General features: G+C 47.4%; 1 protein-coding gene across 2 annotated transcripts; it reads right to left on the minus strand.

The window, feature by feature from the left end:
* Nucleotides 1–2,247: 2,247 nt before the first annotated feature.
* On the minus strand, nt 2,248–15,518 carry LIG3 (DNA ligase 3). Of its 2 annotated transcripts, none has more exons than XM_017828931.1 (19): nt 14,947–15,518; nt 14,339–14,467; nt 13,191–13,388; nt 12,601–12,752; nt 11,508–11,674; nt 10,785–10,862; nt 10,505–10,673; nt 9,718–9,873; nt 9,142–9,273; nt 8,323–8,402; nt 7,798–7,885; nt 7,190–7,267; nt 6,820–6,943; nt 6,334–6,476; nt 5,490–5,564; nt 4,796–4,942; nt 3,686–3,860; nt 2,889–2,980; nt 2,248–2,776 (listed from the first exon to the last, which is right to left on the minus strand). In XM_017828931.1, the coding sequence occupies exons 1-19, from the start codon at nt 15,476–15,478 to the stop codon at nt 2,540–2,542; spliced, it is 2,952 nt and encodes a 983-aa protein (XP_017684420.1). In that variant the 5' UTR covers nt 15,479–15,518; the 3' UTR covers nt 2,248–2,539. The 2 variants fall into 2 exon arrangements, 1 of the variants encoding a protein (XP_017684420.1); XR_001877042.1 differs by lacking the exon at nt 2,248–2,776 and adding an exon at nt 3,289–3,423.
* Between the last annotated feature and the right edge of the window lie 78 nt (nt 15,519–15,596).

The following is a 15,596-nucleotide window of genomic DNA, read 5'->3' on the forward strand; positions in this document are numbered from 1 at the left end:
CAAGGCTTTGAGTCTTCCCGAGGGTTTAGTGAGGGAACCACTCAGCTGGAGAGCAGTGAGGACTCCAGTGCTACACAATCATTATTTAAGTACAGGTGACTTTTTCTTTTCACAAGGGAATCATGGAAGAAAGCCATGAGCAATCACCACTGCAGAGCAGCTTCCCCCCCTCCTCCTGGGCTGTTTTACAGTTCTGTTCCCCTCAGGCTGTTTATTAAAAGCCATTTATTTTGTACTTTCTGCTGGTGAGGGTGGGGAGGAGGGTCCCTGGTCTGATCCCTCACAGCTCTCCTGGGCAGCGTGTGCAGGTGGAAGAACTTGCCAGAGATGACTGTAACTGGTGTATTTTCCCCTCAGTGTGTTTGGCTGCTGCACAGCCAGGCTTCGGAATCTTCATGCCTTAAGTTTCCATCACCGTGGGATTGTGCTCTCACTCCAAGGCACCTGTGAAGCTGGGAACCTCCTGCTGCAGGGTTTTGCTGTCTGGCTCTGGGGAGAGGTGATCACTCCATGTTCAAACCCAGCCCCTGCCTGGCTGCCAGCAGGGACCAGCACAAATCCCAGTGTCCCCTCTCAGCTCCTGGAGCACTGGAAGGGCAGTTGCAGGAATAGCACCAAAGCTCCTCGTGCAGTAAGTGATAACAACGTCAACAGCAAATGAAACTGTGTATTTTTACCAGGGACTGTTGCATGAGTAGTAGTTCAGCTGCAGGGAGTGGAGGGTCTGTGCTCTGCTGGAGCCAGGAAAGCACCTGAGGTGAGGAATCTGTGGCTCAGGAGGCAGCAGAACCCCTGCAGTGCTGAGGGGGTCTCAGAACTCCACCAAAAGGCAGCAGCTGCTGCAGTTTACTGAACTAAACACTGAGTTTTACCTCTTTGCCTGGTCAGGTTGTTCTTTAATCTTTAGCTTAAGGTTTAACAGGTTCCAGGACGAGAAGGAACTGGTACAATTCCGTGCATCATGTTAAAAAGAAAGGTAAGCAGTGACTGTGTTTCCTCTTGGGGAGGGCACAGGGACCTTCAGGAGGTACAGGAATACCCAAAGTGCTGAATTTAGTAAATTCACTGTGAAAATTCATGTTGTCGTATTTTTTCAATAAACTCAGGGCTGGGGGAATTTAACAGGAAGAAGATTATTCCCCTGTGGACAGATGTGCTTTTCCTTGTAGAGGGTAGGCTTACTTTCTACAGCACATAAATCAAGTGGCAGATCAATGCCTGAAATTTTAGGGATGAGAAGATACACCCAGTGACTCCAGAACTGCTTTCTGAAGGGAGGACTCCTTGTAAAAATGGGTTCTCTACTTATGGATATGTGTGACTTGTTTTTCAAGGAAAATCAAAATCTGGGGGAAACTGATTAATGATGCAAAGGAATATAATGTTCTGAACTAATAAAGTAAATGGAAATATTTATGTGCTTTATGTACACTGTACATTGTTTAAAGACTTTAAAAGTTAATATTCTACTTGAAAGGGCGTGTTATTCTCTGTTAAACCCCCTTGGTACTATGATGGTTAAACTTACTAGTTTTGGTACGGAAGTTTGGTTTATAATTTTATAATAAAGTTGAAATGTGATTTAGTTAACCTTGGTTCTGACTCTGTTACAACAGGTGGGGAGAAAGCAGAGATCCTGCAGCTACTGCTGAACCTCAGCCAGAAATTGCTTAAATATTGTTGGTGGAGGGTACAAAGTATAGAGGAGGTTGAAGGAAAAAAGTTACCTGACAACAACTGCATTTGCCATTTGCAAAGCAGTTAAAAGGAATAACTATTTCCAACCCCCCCTTCCTTATTTCATTAATATTCAAGCACTTGCAATAGTTTTGAACAGCTTCCCAGGAGGTCTCAGTTATCCTAAAAGATCGAGGTGCTGGAGTTCCTTCCTCAGCTTTTACTTGTTGAAACATGAAGAGCAGAGCACAGGAGCAACATATTCTGGAAAACAAACCCTCCAGGAGGATACTTGGATAATGCCACAGTAGCTGCTCTAAGAGAAGCTTATTTGGTGTCCTGGTTTTAACATGAAACCTACACCAAGGTGTAAATGCTCCTGTTGCAGCCCTGAGTGGAGTGTCAGGGACAGGAGAGAAAAGGCAAAACCAGGAGGAGGACACGTGACCTTTGTGTAAATTGTACCCACACAGCAAAATTATCCTGGCACTGCAGCCAACAGGGTCACACAGTGGGTGGTCTGTTTTCCTGTCCAGGCAGAGAATAACCTTTGGAAAATAAGTCCTGAGAGCAAAGGAGAAACTGCTTCAGTTTTATTTCTTTATCTATAAAAATACCCAAACTTTAAAAACCCGAGGAGACCAAACCAGCACCCAGGTGAGTGCAGTGGTCTCCAGTATGGGCAGGAAAATGGGATTCAGCAGTGACATTTCGTCAGAGAGTTGTTTTTAATTTATTCCATAGGGTTGCTGTGGATCTTTGTGAGCACCTCTGCTGGCATTTTATGTCTGTCCACAACTGCACCTTTCCTTCCACCTACCTAGCTCCGGGCTGCTCCTGTGCCAGGACTGTCCCTGCCCCGCTAGCACGGCGCTACCAGCCTCCTCTTCCGGATGCATTCCCAGATCCACCTGGGAGACACGCGCTGGGCACCAGGGTTGTCCTCAATGTCCCCGATGACGTGGGTGGCCGAGGCCGTGTCCCGCTCTGTCACCAGGTCCCCGTCGTAGGCGATGAAGTAGCGCCGCAGTTTGTCGAAGTCCTGCACGGAGGGCGGCAGGTACAGCCTCACCCCCGTGAAAATGTCCAGCAGTGGGTGCTGAGGGAGAGAAGGGGGGATGGATTTCCACATGGAAGGCAAAAGTGAACAGACAACTCCACTGCCTCAGCCTCCTCCCACCCCACAGTGGTTGCTGTCCACCCGACTGTACCTTTTTTCCGTTGTCCTCCATCTCCGATGCTTTTCTCTTCTCCCCTCGTTTCTCCTCGGATTTCTGAGGGGATGCAAGGATTGCTTTGCTCTCTAAAAACAAACAAACTTGTCTCATTTCTGTGCTCTGTCCAGATACTGGTTGTGTATTAACATGGGGGGAGAGAGTGAAGACAGTAAAAGGAAAAAGTTGCCTTCCCTCTTTCTGGGAAATCCATGGATTAGAATGTACTGAGTAAGACACATTTTTCTACTGAAAGTGGTGTGGGGGAACCTCCTGGCCTCCTTTCCAGGATGCTGCTGCCACTTGCCCTGTGTGCTGTCACCACACTGTCCTTTCTGAAACTGCTCAGCAATTCGCTTCACGTTGTTCCCCAGTGACAAACACAAACTCAATTTACCTGGAAATCACCTCCATGCAGGTGTCTCATTATATGCATGAATTCCATCCAAATAAAATTAAACACTGGTTCATGGCCAAAAACATCTAACCAAAGGGCATGTGACGTGCAGGAACAGGAGCAGGGAACACCAACCTAAAAACGGCATCATCAGTGCTGCTTCCATCCACCTTTTCCCAATCCCAGCACACCTCAGAGCTGTGGCTACTCAATCCATGCTGGGAATAGCACAGGCCAAACTAAGGGTCTAAACAGCTTTGCCCATTCTCCCTGACATGCACGTGGAAGGTGCTGTGGGAGCTTCAAGCCTCTGACAGAAGGCAAAGATCCTGACCCAGCCTGCCCCAAACCCGGAGCACACCCCCCAAGCCTCCTCTCCTGGGAAGCACCATCTTACCTTCTGGCTTCTGGGCTTTCGCAGGTGACTTGTTCGGGGGGGTTTTAATACTGCTGTGAGGTGTGGAAGACCTGGAATTCCCCTCATTCTCTCCACTGCTGCCTGCTGTGGACTCATCCTCCTCCCCGGCACCAACGCTGAAATCAGCCTTCTCCTTGGAGAGCTGGTACAGCTCCTGCCCCCCAGAAACAGAGTGTGAGTGTCTGACACCAGACAGGAGCTGTAACTGTAATTACAGGGGCTCCTCTTGTTTGTTCCCCCCCGAGTGTTTGCTCAGGTGATTTTTCTCCTGCACCTCTTTGTAGCCGTTTTCCTGTCAGCTCTTTCCAAGCTCTCTGCATTCCACCCCTCTGCCTGGCATTAAGGGAAACCACACAGGGAGGAATCAAAAGCCACATCCCCATGCTCTGCTGCAGAGCAAGACACACTAATTCATCAGAGCCTGAGGGATGAACAGTGCCTGCTGCTCTCCCTGGAACAGCCCATCTGCAGAGGGCACTGTGCCTCTCTCTCCCCTACCTGCACAGGCTGCAGGACAGCAGGGGGGCTGGATCACTCCTGGTTTCCACAACAAGCACTGGCAGCTGCTGCCAGCACCCCACAGGCTGTGTGAGGACAGCCCAGACTGCAGGAACTACCTGAGCTCAGAGCTCATCCCCAGCTCACTGTGGGACTGGCACCAGGACAGTTCCATCAGCACAGGAGGAGGAGTGGGTGGGTGGAGCCCAGGGGTCCTGGCTGGCTCCACTTGCCCCAGGACTGGGCCAGGTTATCCACATCCTATTCCCAGATGATCTCCCAATTGGGAAAGTGAATGACCCTAAAGAGAATGAATGTCATCTCCCTGAGGAAGGCAATTCCTCACCCCGGGGTGTTACAGGAGCTCATACAACCAGCACAGGCTTTCCTGACAGGGCACAACACGACAGCTCAGGAGACAGAGGGACATTCACATCCCAGCGAGTGCCCTGAGGAGAGCGAAGGTGCCATCCCGGGTCCCAGGTGGGAGGTGCCTTCACCTCACCCCCTGCTACCCAAAGCTGCATTTTAGCCGTGCATTGCTGTCCCAGCTCCCAGCCCAGCACGTGCAGGAGTGCTGTGTCAGCTCACCTTGAGCTGCTGCAGGTTGGTGGCCGTTTGCCAGTCCTTGTCGTCCCGGATGCGGGTGCAGCGCGGGAAGCGGATGGAGATCCCGTCGGCAGTGTGGGCCTCGGCCTTGGAGAACTCAGCCCCCGTGATCTCCCACACTGGGGCTTTCTGAACACACCAGGGAGGAGGTCACATCACATTCCTGTGTTCTCTCATGAAACAACTGATCAATAACCCCCCTCCCTGTTCCAGATAGACAAAGTGACCACCCTCAGGACCGTAATTAGAAAAACCTACTTTTTCCACAGTCAAAGATCCTTCACTAACATATCATGCCAATTTCTAAATAACACCTTTTCTTTCAAGCATAAAGCAGACTGACCCATTTCCTAAAACAACAGCAACCTTTGGGTTACAGCTGTGCTTCAACTGTTCAAGTCAGACTTTTCATGTCTCACATTTAAAGTAAGTTCACTTCTGGAAGGGATTTAATGCACAAGAATGTTTCCCAAAAGTGCTGCAGGTGTGATTTCTTCATGAAGCTTTTAGCCTCAAAAGCACCTGCAAGACTGAGAAATAAAAAGTTGTGCTTTATTTCCCATTCCAAGTATGAAGATTAATTTTTAAAAGAGACAACTTGTACACCTAAAGGACATGAATTAAATTGTTATGTCAGGGCTGGGAAATGGAGTTAAATGACTATGACAACACTTACCTTTGGATCTGGGACAATGAAGTCTGGGTAGTAGATTTTGTTTATTTTTAGCCACCGTGGAATTTTACTAGGATCCTGTTAATTAAAGCACAAACCCAAAATAACAGCACTTCTATATGAACCTACTACTACAAAAGTTGCTGAAACATAACCTAGAAGTAAATCAGCAGATAGGTATTAGATTGCCTTTGCATGGATGAAACTTGCTTTAGCCCGATCTGCAGCAGTCTCTCTCATCCAGAAAATCCCATATATTACCTTGAACACAGCTCTCAACTCCTGTCACTTGTACGTGAAACAATAACACTGTTGCTCCAATTGTGATTCATGTAAAACTACCCATTTTTTAAAGATTCTATAGGCCTGATGCAAATGGCCTTCAGGATGTCAAGTAAATATTAAAATTCTCTGTTTATCTGTCGAGTCTTGAAAAGTGAGATTCCTCACATAAATAAGCCAGTCAGAAATGTCTGAACTCCAACACATCAGGTTATGGAGCAGTAAGTCTGATTTGAGCTCTTCTCTCCCGCAGCCCCATCTAGTGACTGTCTCTGCCAATTGCAATATGCCCCAAAAAATTGGTACCCTTCCCAATAAAACTCTGTCCAGGCAGGAAACAGATGGTGCCTGGCTTCCCACTCAGTGTCTGAGTACAAATCCCAGGCAGTGCCTCATCAGGAGCTGGCTGTACTGACACCTCACTTGTGTCAGAGCGGTTTATCTGCTTTAACTCTTACTCCTTCCTGGCAGAACACTTAAACCAGCATTTAACCAGCACCTCGACATCAGCTCAGCCCTTTGCTGAGCATCCCTTTGCTCCCCTCCACCCCAGAGCCCCTCTCACCTTGCTGATCTTCACCATGTCCAGCTCCGTCTGCAGACGTGCCAAGGTGGCATCGTCGTGGCCACCGGAGCACTTGGTCACAGTGCACCACTTCTCACTCTTGGGATCGTAGCAGCCCATGAGGAAGATGGACATCATCCCACCTGCACAGGGAAAAGTAGGGTGGGTCACATCTACAGGAGGAGCCACAGCTTTTCAAAATGCAAAGCAATGAGCCAAACTCCTTTTCCATCTTTGGGAGTCAAAGGGAGCTGGGCTTGTGATGGCCCCAGGGCATCGGCTCCCACGTACAGAGCCCCTGCAAGAGCCCAGCCCAACCCCTCCAGCCCTGCTGTGCCAACTACCCCCCAGTAAACTCAGCCCAGCACCTCAGGGGCTGCAGCACACAATCACTGTTACAGCCAATCTCCTTCTGGTAGGAACAGGAAAAAGCCTGGGAGTTTCCTGAACCGACAGATCTCCAGTGAGAGCCAACCCCAGACTTGCCTTTACTGCCTTGTCCATAGAAAGCTCCCAGCACCACCAGGTCAGCTGTGTCAGCCATGGCCCCCTCGTTGAGATAGTCCTTCTTCACCTTCAGCCAGTGTCGTTTGCCTGGTTCATAATTTCCCTGTGCAAAGCAAGGCAAGAACCCCCCTCAGAGAGCTCACCTGGTGGGCAGCAGCTCCTCGAACAGCCCTTGCCTTTACCCAGCCCAGCAGTGCTCAGTATGTAAGGAACAACCTGGACTGGATGTCAGCACCCACAAAACCCAGAGATGTTCCGAGAAGGCTCAGCCTTGTGTGCTTCATCCACAGATTCTGTTGTTACTCCCCAATTCCCAGCACACACCAGTGAAGAGTAAATGTGAACTTGCCTTTATATCTTTCAACACCAGTCCTTCCAGTCCCTCACGGATCACTCGGGTGATCATATCGGCCAGATCTGAAGCTTTCTGAAAAGGAGAGGAATCATGGTGAGCTCAGGACTGCCAAAGGGGCTCCAGGCTTTCTGTTTAGAGCAGTGGTGCACTAAACCCAAAGCAGCTGCAGAGAGAGGAACAGGTAACTTCATAACAGTTTTCCAAGGAGGATCCTGTACGTGATCTCTGCTGCACATTCATTGACTTCTCCAAGGGTTGGCTTGTTAAAAGTACCCCTCAGAGATGAGGCTGCCCCACTGTGATCCAAGTATGTCCCATATGTACACGATCAGATTTTCTCAGGCAGCAGCACCTGCTTCCTTTTCTATCCACCTGCCTTGGGACCTATGAACCTTCTTCCTCCCAAAATGCTTTCTCTGCCCAGAACATCCAAACACTCTCCACCAAACCCAAATCAGTAGCCCAAGAGGTCTTGCCCACAGAGCAGAAGCGGAACCTTTCCGACAGGGTGAATTTGCAGACACAATCCTCACAAAGGCTGTGTGGTAGAGGAGCAGTGCAGTGCCCAGAGTGCAGCCCTGGGGAGTGAACACTGAGCTCACCGTGACGTGCTTCATCTCCGAGAACAGGATCCGGTTGGGGATTTCCACCATGTTGTCGTGGAGGAACTTGCGACGTTCACACAGAGGCCTAAACCAGGGAACGGATAATTAAGGATAAGCAGCAACTTTAATGTGAAGTACCAGTCACATGAACATTGAAAGAAAAAAGCTGTTTAAGTAATTAAATGATTTATCCTACAGAGCTCCAGAGAGGACAACTAATTCTTACTTTTGTCCAAGAAGTTATAAAATAGAAACTCTGTGTTTCATGGTGTGTTTGATTTCAAAGGACATAAGATGAGCTGGTGCTGGGCCACACCCAATTTATCTGAAATGCAGCTGACTCCAACATTCTGGAAGTGCAGAGCAGGATGGAGCTCCACAGTGAAACTCTCTGGCACAGCAAGGGCCCTCCCACGCAGGAGCGATTTTACAGGCTGAGTGGCCAGTGTGACAGCCAAAGTGAACTGGTGGTTTCATGCTGGGAAACCAGTCAGGCCACTCTCACACCTGCCAGAAACACACCTGTCCATCAGGCTGATGTTGTTGAAGTAGATGCAGTCAAACACAAACAGGCAAACGTTGGCATCTTGGAAAGCAGCTTTCTGGAAGATAAGATCCATTGAAAGGAATCCGCAGTCACAGCAGGCAGCAATACAGAGTTTCAGAAAAGTAACAGAAACAAAAGGATGCATTTTTAGCTCCATAACATTTTAGTCAGGATAAGCTTAGGCCTCTTCTAATAGGCAGAAGCATTCTGAGAATTAAGATTTAGACTGAATGTGTCAGAGCACAAACTAAGAAGATAAAACATGTTAATTTTCTGGTGACAGGGAAATAATACCACAAATATTAATGACCTGGGGCAATGCAACATCTGTCACTGCTGCTGCAACAAAACCCAGCAAATTTCTAGAGACATCAGATTAATGGCTACTTCTAACCTAAGCCCCTAGAGCTTAATTTTCACTTTACTGTCCTCTTTCTCACCCCCATTTAGTCCAGACACAAGCTCTACATAGCATTCATACTCTGCATCATTGTGGTCTCCCACTCTGCTTATCCTGGCTTGAGCAATCACAGAATTGCAAGATTTTCCAATGATTTTTTAAATATTTATCTTGAGCTGAAGTTTTCTTACTGTCCTGCCAGCGATCATGTTAATATAAAATCAATTGTATTAGGGCAGTAGCTTTTCATTAGTAGTGATCTTATTTATTCTCCAGATGCTCCAGCAAGCACCAGAGCTCTGAAAGTACCCTGTGATAACCTGCTGGTGCATTTAAGTCAGCAGAATAACAGCCTCCAACCACAACAAGGGGGGTTTTATTTAATTTCTTTTACCTTGTGCACGCCAAGAGTCCCAAAAGGAAGTGGCTTGCCAGTTTTGTTGTCAATCAGAAGAACTTCTGAATCCAGGATCATACTTTGCCCACCAGGGAAAGCCTGGGGGATGAAGTCCTTAAAATGGGCTACCTTGGGAAAAAAAAAAAAAAAAAAGAAAAATAAGTCTATTGGCTGAAGAGAGGGACTCACTCCAATGAAGGTGTTTTCTCCTGAAGTGTCTGAGGCACATGTGGGCACATCTGCACTAGGTTTACTATGGTACACACAGCACAGCCTACAAATAAAAAGATGAGGCTTGAATAAATAGAACCAAGTCACCCAACTGGCATCAAGGCTCCCAAAATGCAATTCATAAAGAGGATTCTATGGCAGATAGCTTAACTTGAGTTTCAAGCCCTTAATGTGCACCAAAACTAAATGATTACAATTCTACCAAGTGTTGCTTTTCCAGATTCCAAATACCTACAAAAATCAGAAATAAGTTTACAAGAGAAGGAATCCTCCTTTGCCATAGAAAGAAGTTATTGTGGAATCCAGTGGAGGAGCTGGCACAGCCAGGGCACAGGTGCTTACTTTGTGTGGGAGGACGGGTTTGAGGCTCCTGCTGAAGTAGCTGAAGTGATCCCCGTTTTTGTGGACCTGCACCCTCTCCCCATCGTATTTGATCTCGGCATACATGCCATTGGGGCACTTCTTCATGGCATACTCGATGGACTTGCAGGCTTCAGCCTTCAGGGGGAGAGAGAAGACACAATCTCAGGTGATACACTGGAAAATAAAGACACTTTTCCCTAAGTTCATGAAGGAACTACCGATCTCCTTGTAAATATTTTTGTCCAGGGTCTCTGATAGCTAGTCCAAGTTTTCCTTTTCTTAATTACTTATTTACTTAGAATTGTCTGCATATGCCCAGATAATTACAGCTTTTCAGTGCTTATCTCCTCCAAAAGCTTAAAGGTGTAAGCACTGTGCTTTTTGCAGGAGTGCACTCAGCCCAGAAGTAAATATTTGACTCTAATTCGTTCAAACAAAAAGCCAAACTTATTTGAATCTCTAATCCAGTGGAAAGCTAACAGTATTTCTAGAGAAAGGATCAACTTCTGGAAGGGCAGCAAACAAAACATAAAAGTCACTTTTAAAAGCAAGTCACGATTTTAGCCTGGCAGTGGCACTGAAGGTGCAAGGACTGAGTACAGTGAATATGGGCCTTTCGGAGACGCTCTGTGAAATGGCATTAAACAAAAATCAGCACTGTGAGCTCACACTGCCCACAGCCTCCTCTCTGGCTGCTGATCCCTCCAGGGGAGGGTCTCTGCCAGCACTCCAGAGCTCTGGAGTGGCTGGGGGGGAGCCGACGTACCAGCATGGGCTGCACGGGGGTCATGAGCGAGGCCTGCACGCTCAGCGTTCGCTTCAGCCCCGGCGCCTTCTCGGCCTCCTGCTGGTTGTGCAGCACCCGCTCCACCACGTCCTGCAGGTTCCGCGAGGCCTTGAACGCCTCGTAGGCGTTGGGATCCAACGCGTCCAGCCTGGGACAGAGCGGGGAGAGGGGGGAAAACACGGATCAGCGTCGGGTCTGCTGCTCCTGGCTGGCCAAACGAGCACTTCTGGTTTTATCTCACAGTGAACGTCAGACTTACACGTGCTTTGCTCCAGCGTTCATTTTCAAGTCATGCTTAATCAGCCGGATGATGCATTTCAGGTCGTTGCCTGTACACCTGAGGAACAAAAGAGAAGATTCAGCAATGGTGGACGTTGAACTGAACCACTTTCCAGCTGGAAAGAAGAAACTGAGCCAGGTCTCTTTAAAAGAAAAGGTCCTCCCCTTACAGAGGGTTTAAACTCAAAGGAGGACACACATTACTAACGACACCCCAGAGACACAAGAGAACATCCAAAAGGCTTTTTAGCATCTTTTTGCTGGAATGCCAATATTAATTCTGCCTTGGCGTTGATGTACCATCCAAAATGTATTTAATTAATGCATCGAGTCTAAGGGATAGTAACATACTCAGCCTCAGATCAAGAATCTTTAACACGTCTTAATTGCATTTCCCAACATACCTAAAAAAAAAGCAACTTAATTAACAGCTAAACCCCATTAAGGTAGTTCTGCAAGTCACTTGTTTGGTACTGACAGGCAAGGATGAAGTTCTCTGGCACGAACAGGAGCCACACACATTCTCTACTGCTGGTCAGCTGTCAAGGTGTCTTAATCACACCACTAACAGCAGCTTGTGGATGTTAATTAAGTTCAGTTTCTGTGGCTCATGATTAATCTCTCAGCTATTCCAGCTTGTGATCCCTAGGTAACCACTCCTAGTGGTAGGAAAAAACCTCCAAAGGCCGATTGCTTCCCTTACCTGCGACTGATCTGGTGCAGCACACTTTGCTGGTCGTCCTCCTTAGTGAGCTTTGAGAGCTGGATCAGGAATTCATCGACCTCCTGGATGGTCAGGAGGCTTTTGGCTGCTGGAGGACAAGTCTTGCTCTGTTCGAAGAAGATGCGGACGGTCTCGGAAACATCTCCCTGTCTCCAAAACAAAACGAGGGTGTGGATCAGAGTGGGGATGCCACTGGGGATTCAGCAGGATTCCAGTAATCAGGATAAAGGGCAGGAATGATGCTGGGATTGCATGAAGCATTTGGAATCAAACATTCAAAGAAGCTGTCACGACACGGAACAAAGCTGCTCAGCTGTTTCGCTTGCTAAAACCAGCAAATTAAAATACCAACATCATCTCATGGCTCTGTTTTTCACTGCAGCATCACAGACCCCTTATTTCCTCAGGGTGAATCCACCTGTAAACCCAAGGATCTGAAACAAGTGATGATATCACCAGAAGGTGACTGTATGTACCAGAAGGCAGTATGTACCAAGGCAATAAACAGAGATGAAAGAATTACCTTCATTACCTAATTCATCCATTTTCTGCATCTTGCACTGAATCAGAGCATGCACAGTCAGTCACCAACTCCTGTGCCCAGGGATCCAATGCACACCTGAGCACTTGCAACTGTACCAGTGCAGCTCAACTGTATCCACCAACTGCACCTCACGGTGACACATCTGTTAACTGAATCCCAGTTTTTGATACGTGATGTTACAAAAAGAGTAATATGAATCCATTACAGGAACGTGCCAGGCAAAGCAGTTTAGACAAACAGATGCAGCCCAACTTGCCTAGATATTTTAGTCTTGCTTTCCAAAGTTGGATTTAATACAGGTGAATTTGTATCTTTCTTTCTACTCAAAAATTATTTTCTAAAGGTTCCAGATGGCAGGAAATGCTGTGAAAACTGCTAAAGCCAAGAAAAAACAAAATAAACCACCAGTTCCCATTCTAACAGTCAAGCTAACACTTTCAAATAGGAGTAAAAAACCCAAAGCATCACAGAATTTCCATAGCCAAAGACTGAAGAGCAGAAATGCAGAGAACTGCTGTCTGTACTCACCTGTTCCAGGTCCCGGACCATTTCGTCTTGGTTGCAGTTAAAAATCCTACTAAACAGCTTCACAATCTGCTTATCATTCAAGTTGTAAACTATTTTAATGACACCTGGTAACAGCAGCTTAATGGTCAAATATACATCACCATGAAAACCATCTGGGGAAAATAAAAAGCACAGACCATTATAAGTGTGATAATTTATTTTCACATGCAGGCTCTGGGTGGCTGTGCCCATTTGCATGACCCTGGGGATGAAACCCACAGCTGGGCCTTCCTCTTTGCACCATTCTGCTCTGCTTCACGTGAAAGGAGATTTTTTAGGGGAAGTACCCACGATTTTTCTCCAAATGTGATCTCAGCACTGAATTTGGCACCTGAGAACGTTCCCTACAACAGCAGAGCGAGACATTCTTGTCTGAATTTGTTATTTAAACAGTTTGCAAACATTATCTCCACAGCTCAGAAATCACAGCTCAGCACACAGCTGGGACTGCACAGCAACCCGATTTTATTTCACCTTTCCTTTTTGAAATAAAACTTTGAGGTTGACTGACAGGGCTTTCACACACTGAGAATTCCAAGCAGGAACCATACCTCCTCCAGACCCCTTCCTCAGGAAGTCCTGGATGATCTGTGTTTTGACATTGTAGCTCGGCTTTTCAGCCACCATGGCACAGAGCTTCCGGAACTCCCGCAGCAAACAGTCCTTGTGCTTGGGATCACACTTGGCTGCAGACAGGCTGGACTTGTGGGAAGAGTTTGCAGGGACAGCTTCTGAATTCTTTGGCTTGGCTGCATCAAACACAGAACAAGCTGCTTTTTTAACAAGTGCAATACAGTGCAAATTTTGAAGACACCTCTGCTTGGCAAGCTGAGAACAATCCCAGCATGCTGGAAAAGCTTCAGAACTGACTAATGACGTGTGCTACCCCAAAATTTGTGACTTTACATTTTATTATAATAAAAATAATAATAATAAAAATTTAATTACTTTTATTTTTTTTACATTAAACAAAAATTTTCTGGGCCTTAATTCTACCAGACAAGTATGATTAAACCATGGTGAAAAGGAGTTCCAGCTGGCAGATGCCTCAGTTTTACCTCTACTTTATAAGCCTTTGCTCCTCACGGCAAGATGTTTTCATAAAATCATTTCTAAAATGGGGGGAAAATGTCCCCATCCCATTTCCTCTTTTAACATCAACATCCCTACACGTGGTGATCTCTCTGGCTGTGCTGTGGCTGCATGTGCTCTGGATGGTTTGGAGCTACAGGTCAGTGTGTCAGGTCAGCCAGAGCTCACACACCGACTGCCCCTCCGGCAGCTGCTTCCCAGGACAAGCTGCTGCAGTTTTCCCTTCCATGACCACCACCACTGGGAATCCCCCACAATCATTTTTTGAGGGATTTCGAGCTCCACACGGGATAACTTTAGTCTATACCTTCGGTTTGACTGGAATTGGGCAATGGATGAAGGCAGTATGGAGTCAGCAGGACATCAGCCTGACAGTGGGGGTTATGGCAGAACCTTTGTTTCCTTGGGAATGCCAGAAACTCAAACATCTTTCACGATGTTCTCTCAAGACTGACAGCCTAAGAAAGACACTGACAACTTCTGGCAAAGCAGAATTTTAAAAGACTAATTAAGACTAAAGAATCTATAGATAAAAAACTACTGATCTGAGCCAAGTTAAAACTGTTATTAGAAGAAACTGATTTTCCAGAATCAGTTTAAGTCTTACCTGTGAAGCCAGAGAACTTCTTTGGTGATGGATTGACAAGGTCTTTTGTAGTCAGCTGTCCTGTGGCAGTGAGTTTAGCCTGGACTATCACCTTTTTCTTCGGGGTACTTCCAGCCTTGGAATTGGCTTCTGCAAACCAGCAAGGTTCAAACAGGCAGTCAGAAATAATCTCACACATCCCTCAACATATTACCTATGATATACTGATAACAAAGTCTTAGAAGAACTGGGAATTGGAGAAGAAAAAAAAAAAAATGGACATTTTTCATATAACAAAAGTTAAAAGAATATGTAATTTACTTAAGATCATGGAAAAAGCTGAAAGTGGAAAATAACTGATGCTTTCTCCTGGGATTTATCTGCCCATGAATTAAACCACTTAGAACTTCTGCACAATCAGTTGTGACAAATGAATCAAGAGGTGCCTCTGTAGAAGTGACTATTTCTTCCCTTTCCTACAGGGCTGAGACAGAGGTTGGAGCAGCACTACCCACTTTGTCCCTAAGCCATACAAGTACATCCCTGAGGATTTCATGGTAAAGGCACAGTTGGGTGGCATAACTTGGAAGTAAGTAGAAAAGCGACCCAGATGCTGCCTTGTGTCTCACCTGAGATGTGCTTGTTGATTAATTCTTTATCCTCATCCTGCAGCTCCTCCCATCCCTCCAACTCTGTGATGTCTTCGATTTTCTTGGTGGTGGCCCGGGCCTTGTCCAGCTTCTCAAACATGCACTTGACATGGTACCACTCCTTCATGTCCCCGCCAGACTCCGTGAAAGGGTTGGGGACAATCTTCCCGATGCGGCACACCCCCTTCACGATCTTCTCCTTGCACTTCTTGCAGCCGGCCGTGCCGCGCTTGGCATAGTCCACGCAGTACCTCTGCTCGGCCATGTCCTCTGCAGCCGTGCAGGCTGGACGCGGCCAAGGGCTCAGAAACAAGGAGAAGGGGAAAGCCCCGGCCCCGCCGCCCTGCAGGGACACGGGCTGTGACAGCAGCTGGCACCAGTGCCCGGCGCCGAGTCCCACGCAGCAGGAGAAGGCTCTGGGCAAGCAGACCCGTGAGAGGGGGGAGAACAGCCCTGCGCCCCTGCTGAGGGCCCGGGCGGCGTGTGACAGAGCCCTGCAGCCCGTGGGCATCCAGTCCGCGCAGGGAGTGCTGCGGGAGAGCGGAGACACTGACTGAGCACCCCCTGCCTTGTGCCCGCCGGGAGCCCCTCAGCCCCCCAGCCCTCCCCCCTCCCCGCCCGGGACCCGC

Source organism: Lepidothrix coronata, unplaced genomic scaffold, assembly GCF_001604755.1.
Source record: "Lepidothrix coronata isolate B3197 unplaced genomic scaffold, Lepidothrix_coronata-1.0 Scaffold154, whole genome shotgun sequence".
Lineage (NCBI taxonomy): Eukaryota > Metazoa > Chordata > Aves > Passeriformes > Pipridae > Lepidothrix > Lepidothrix coronata.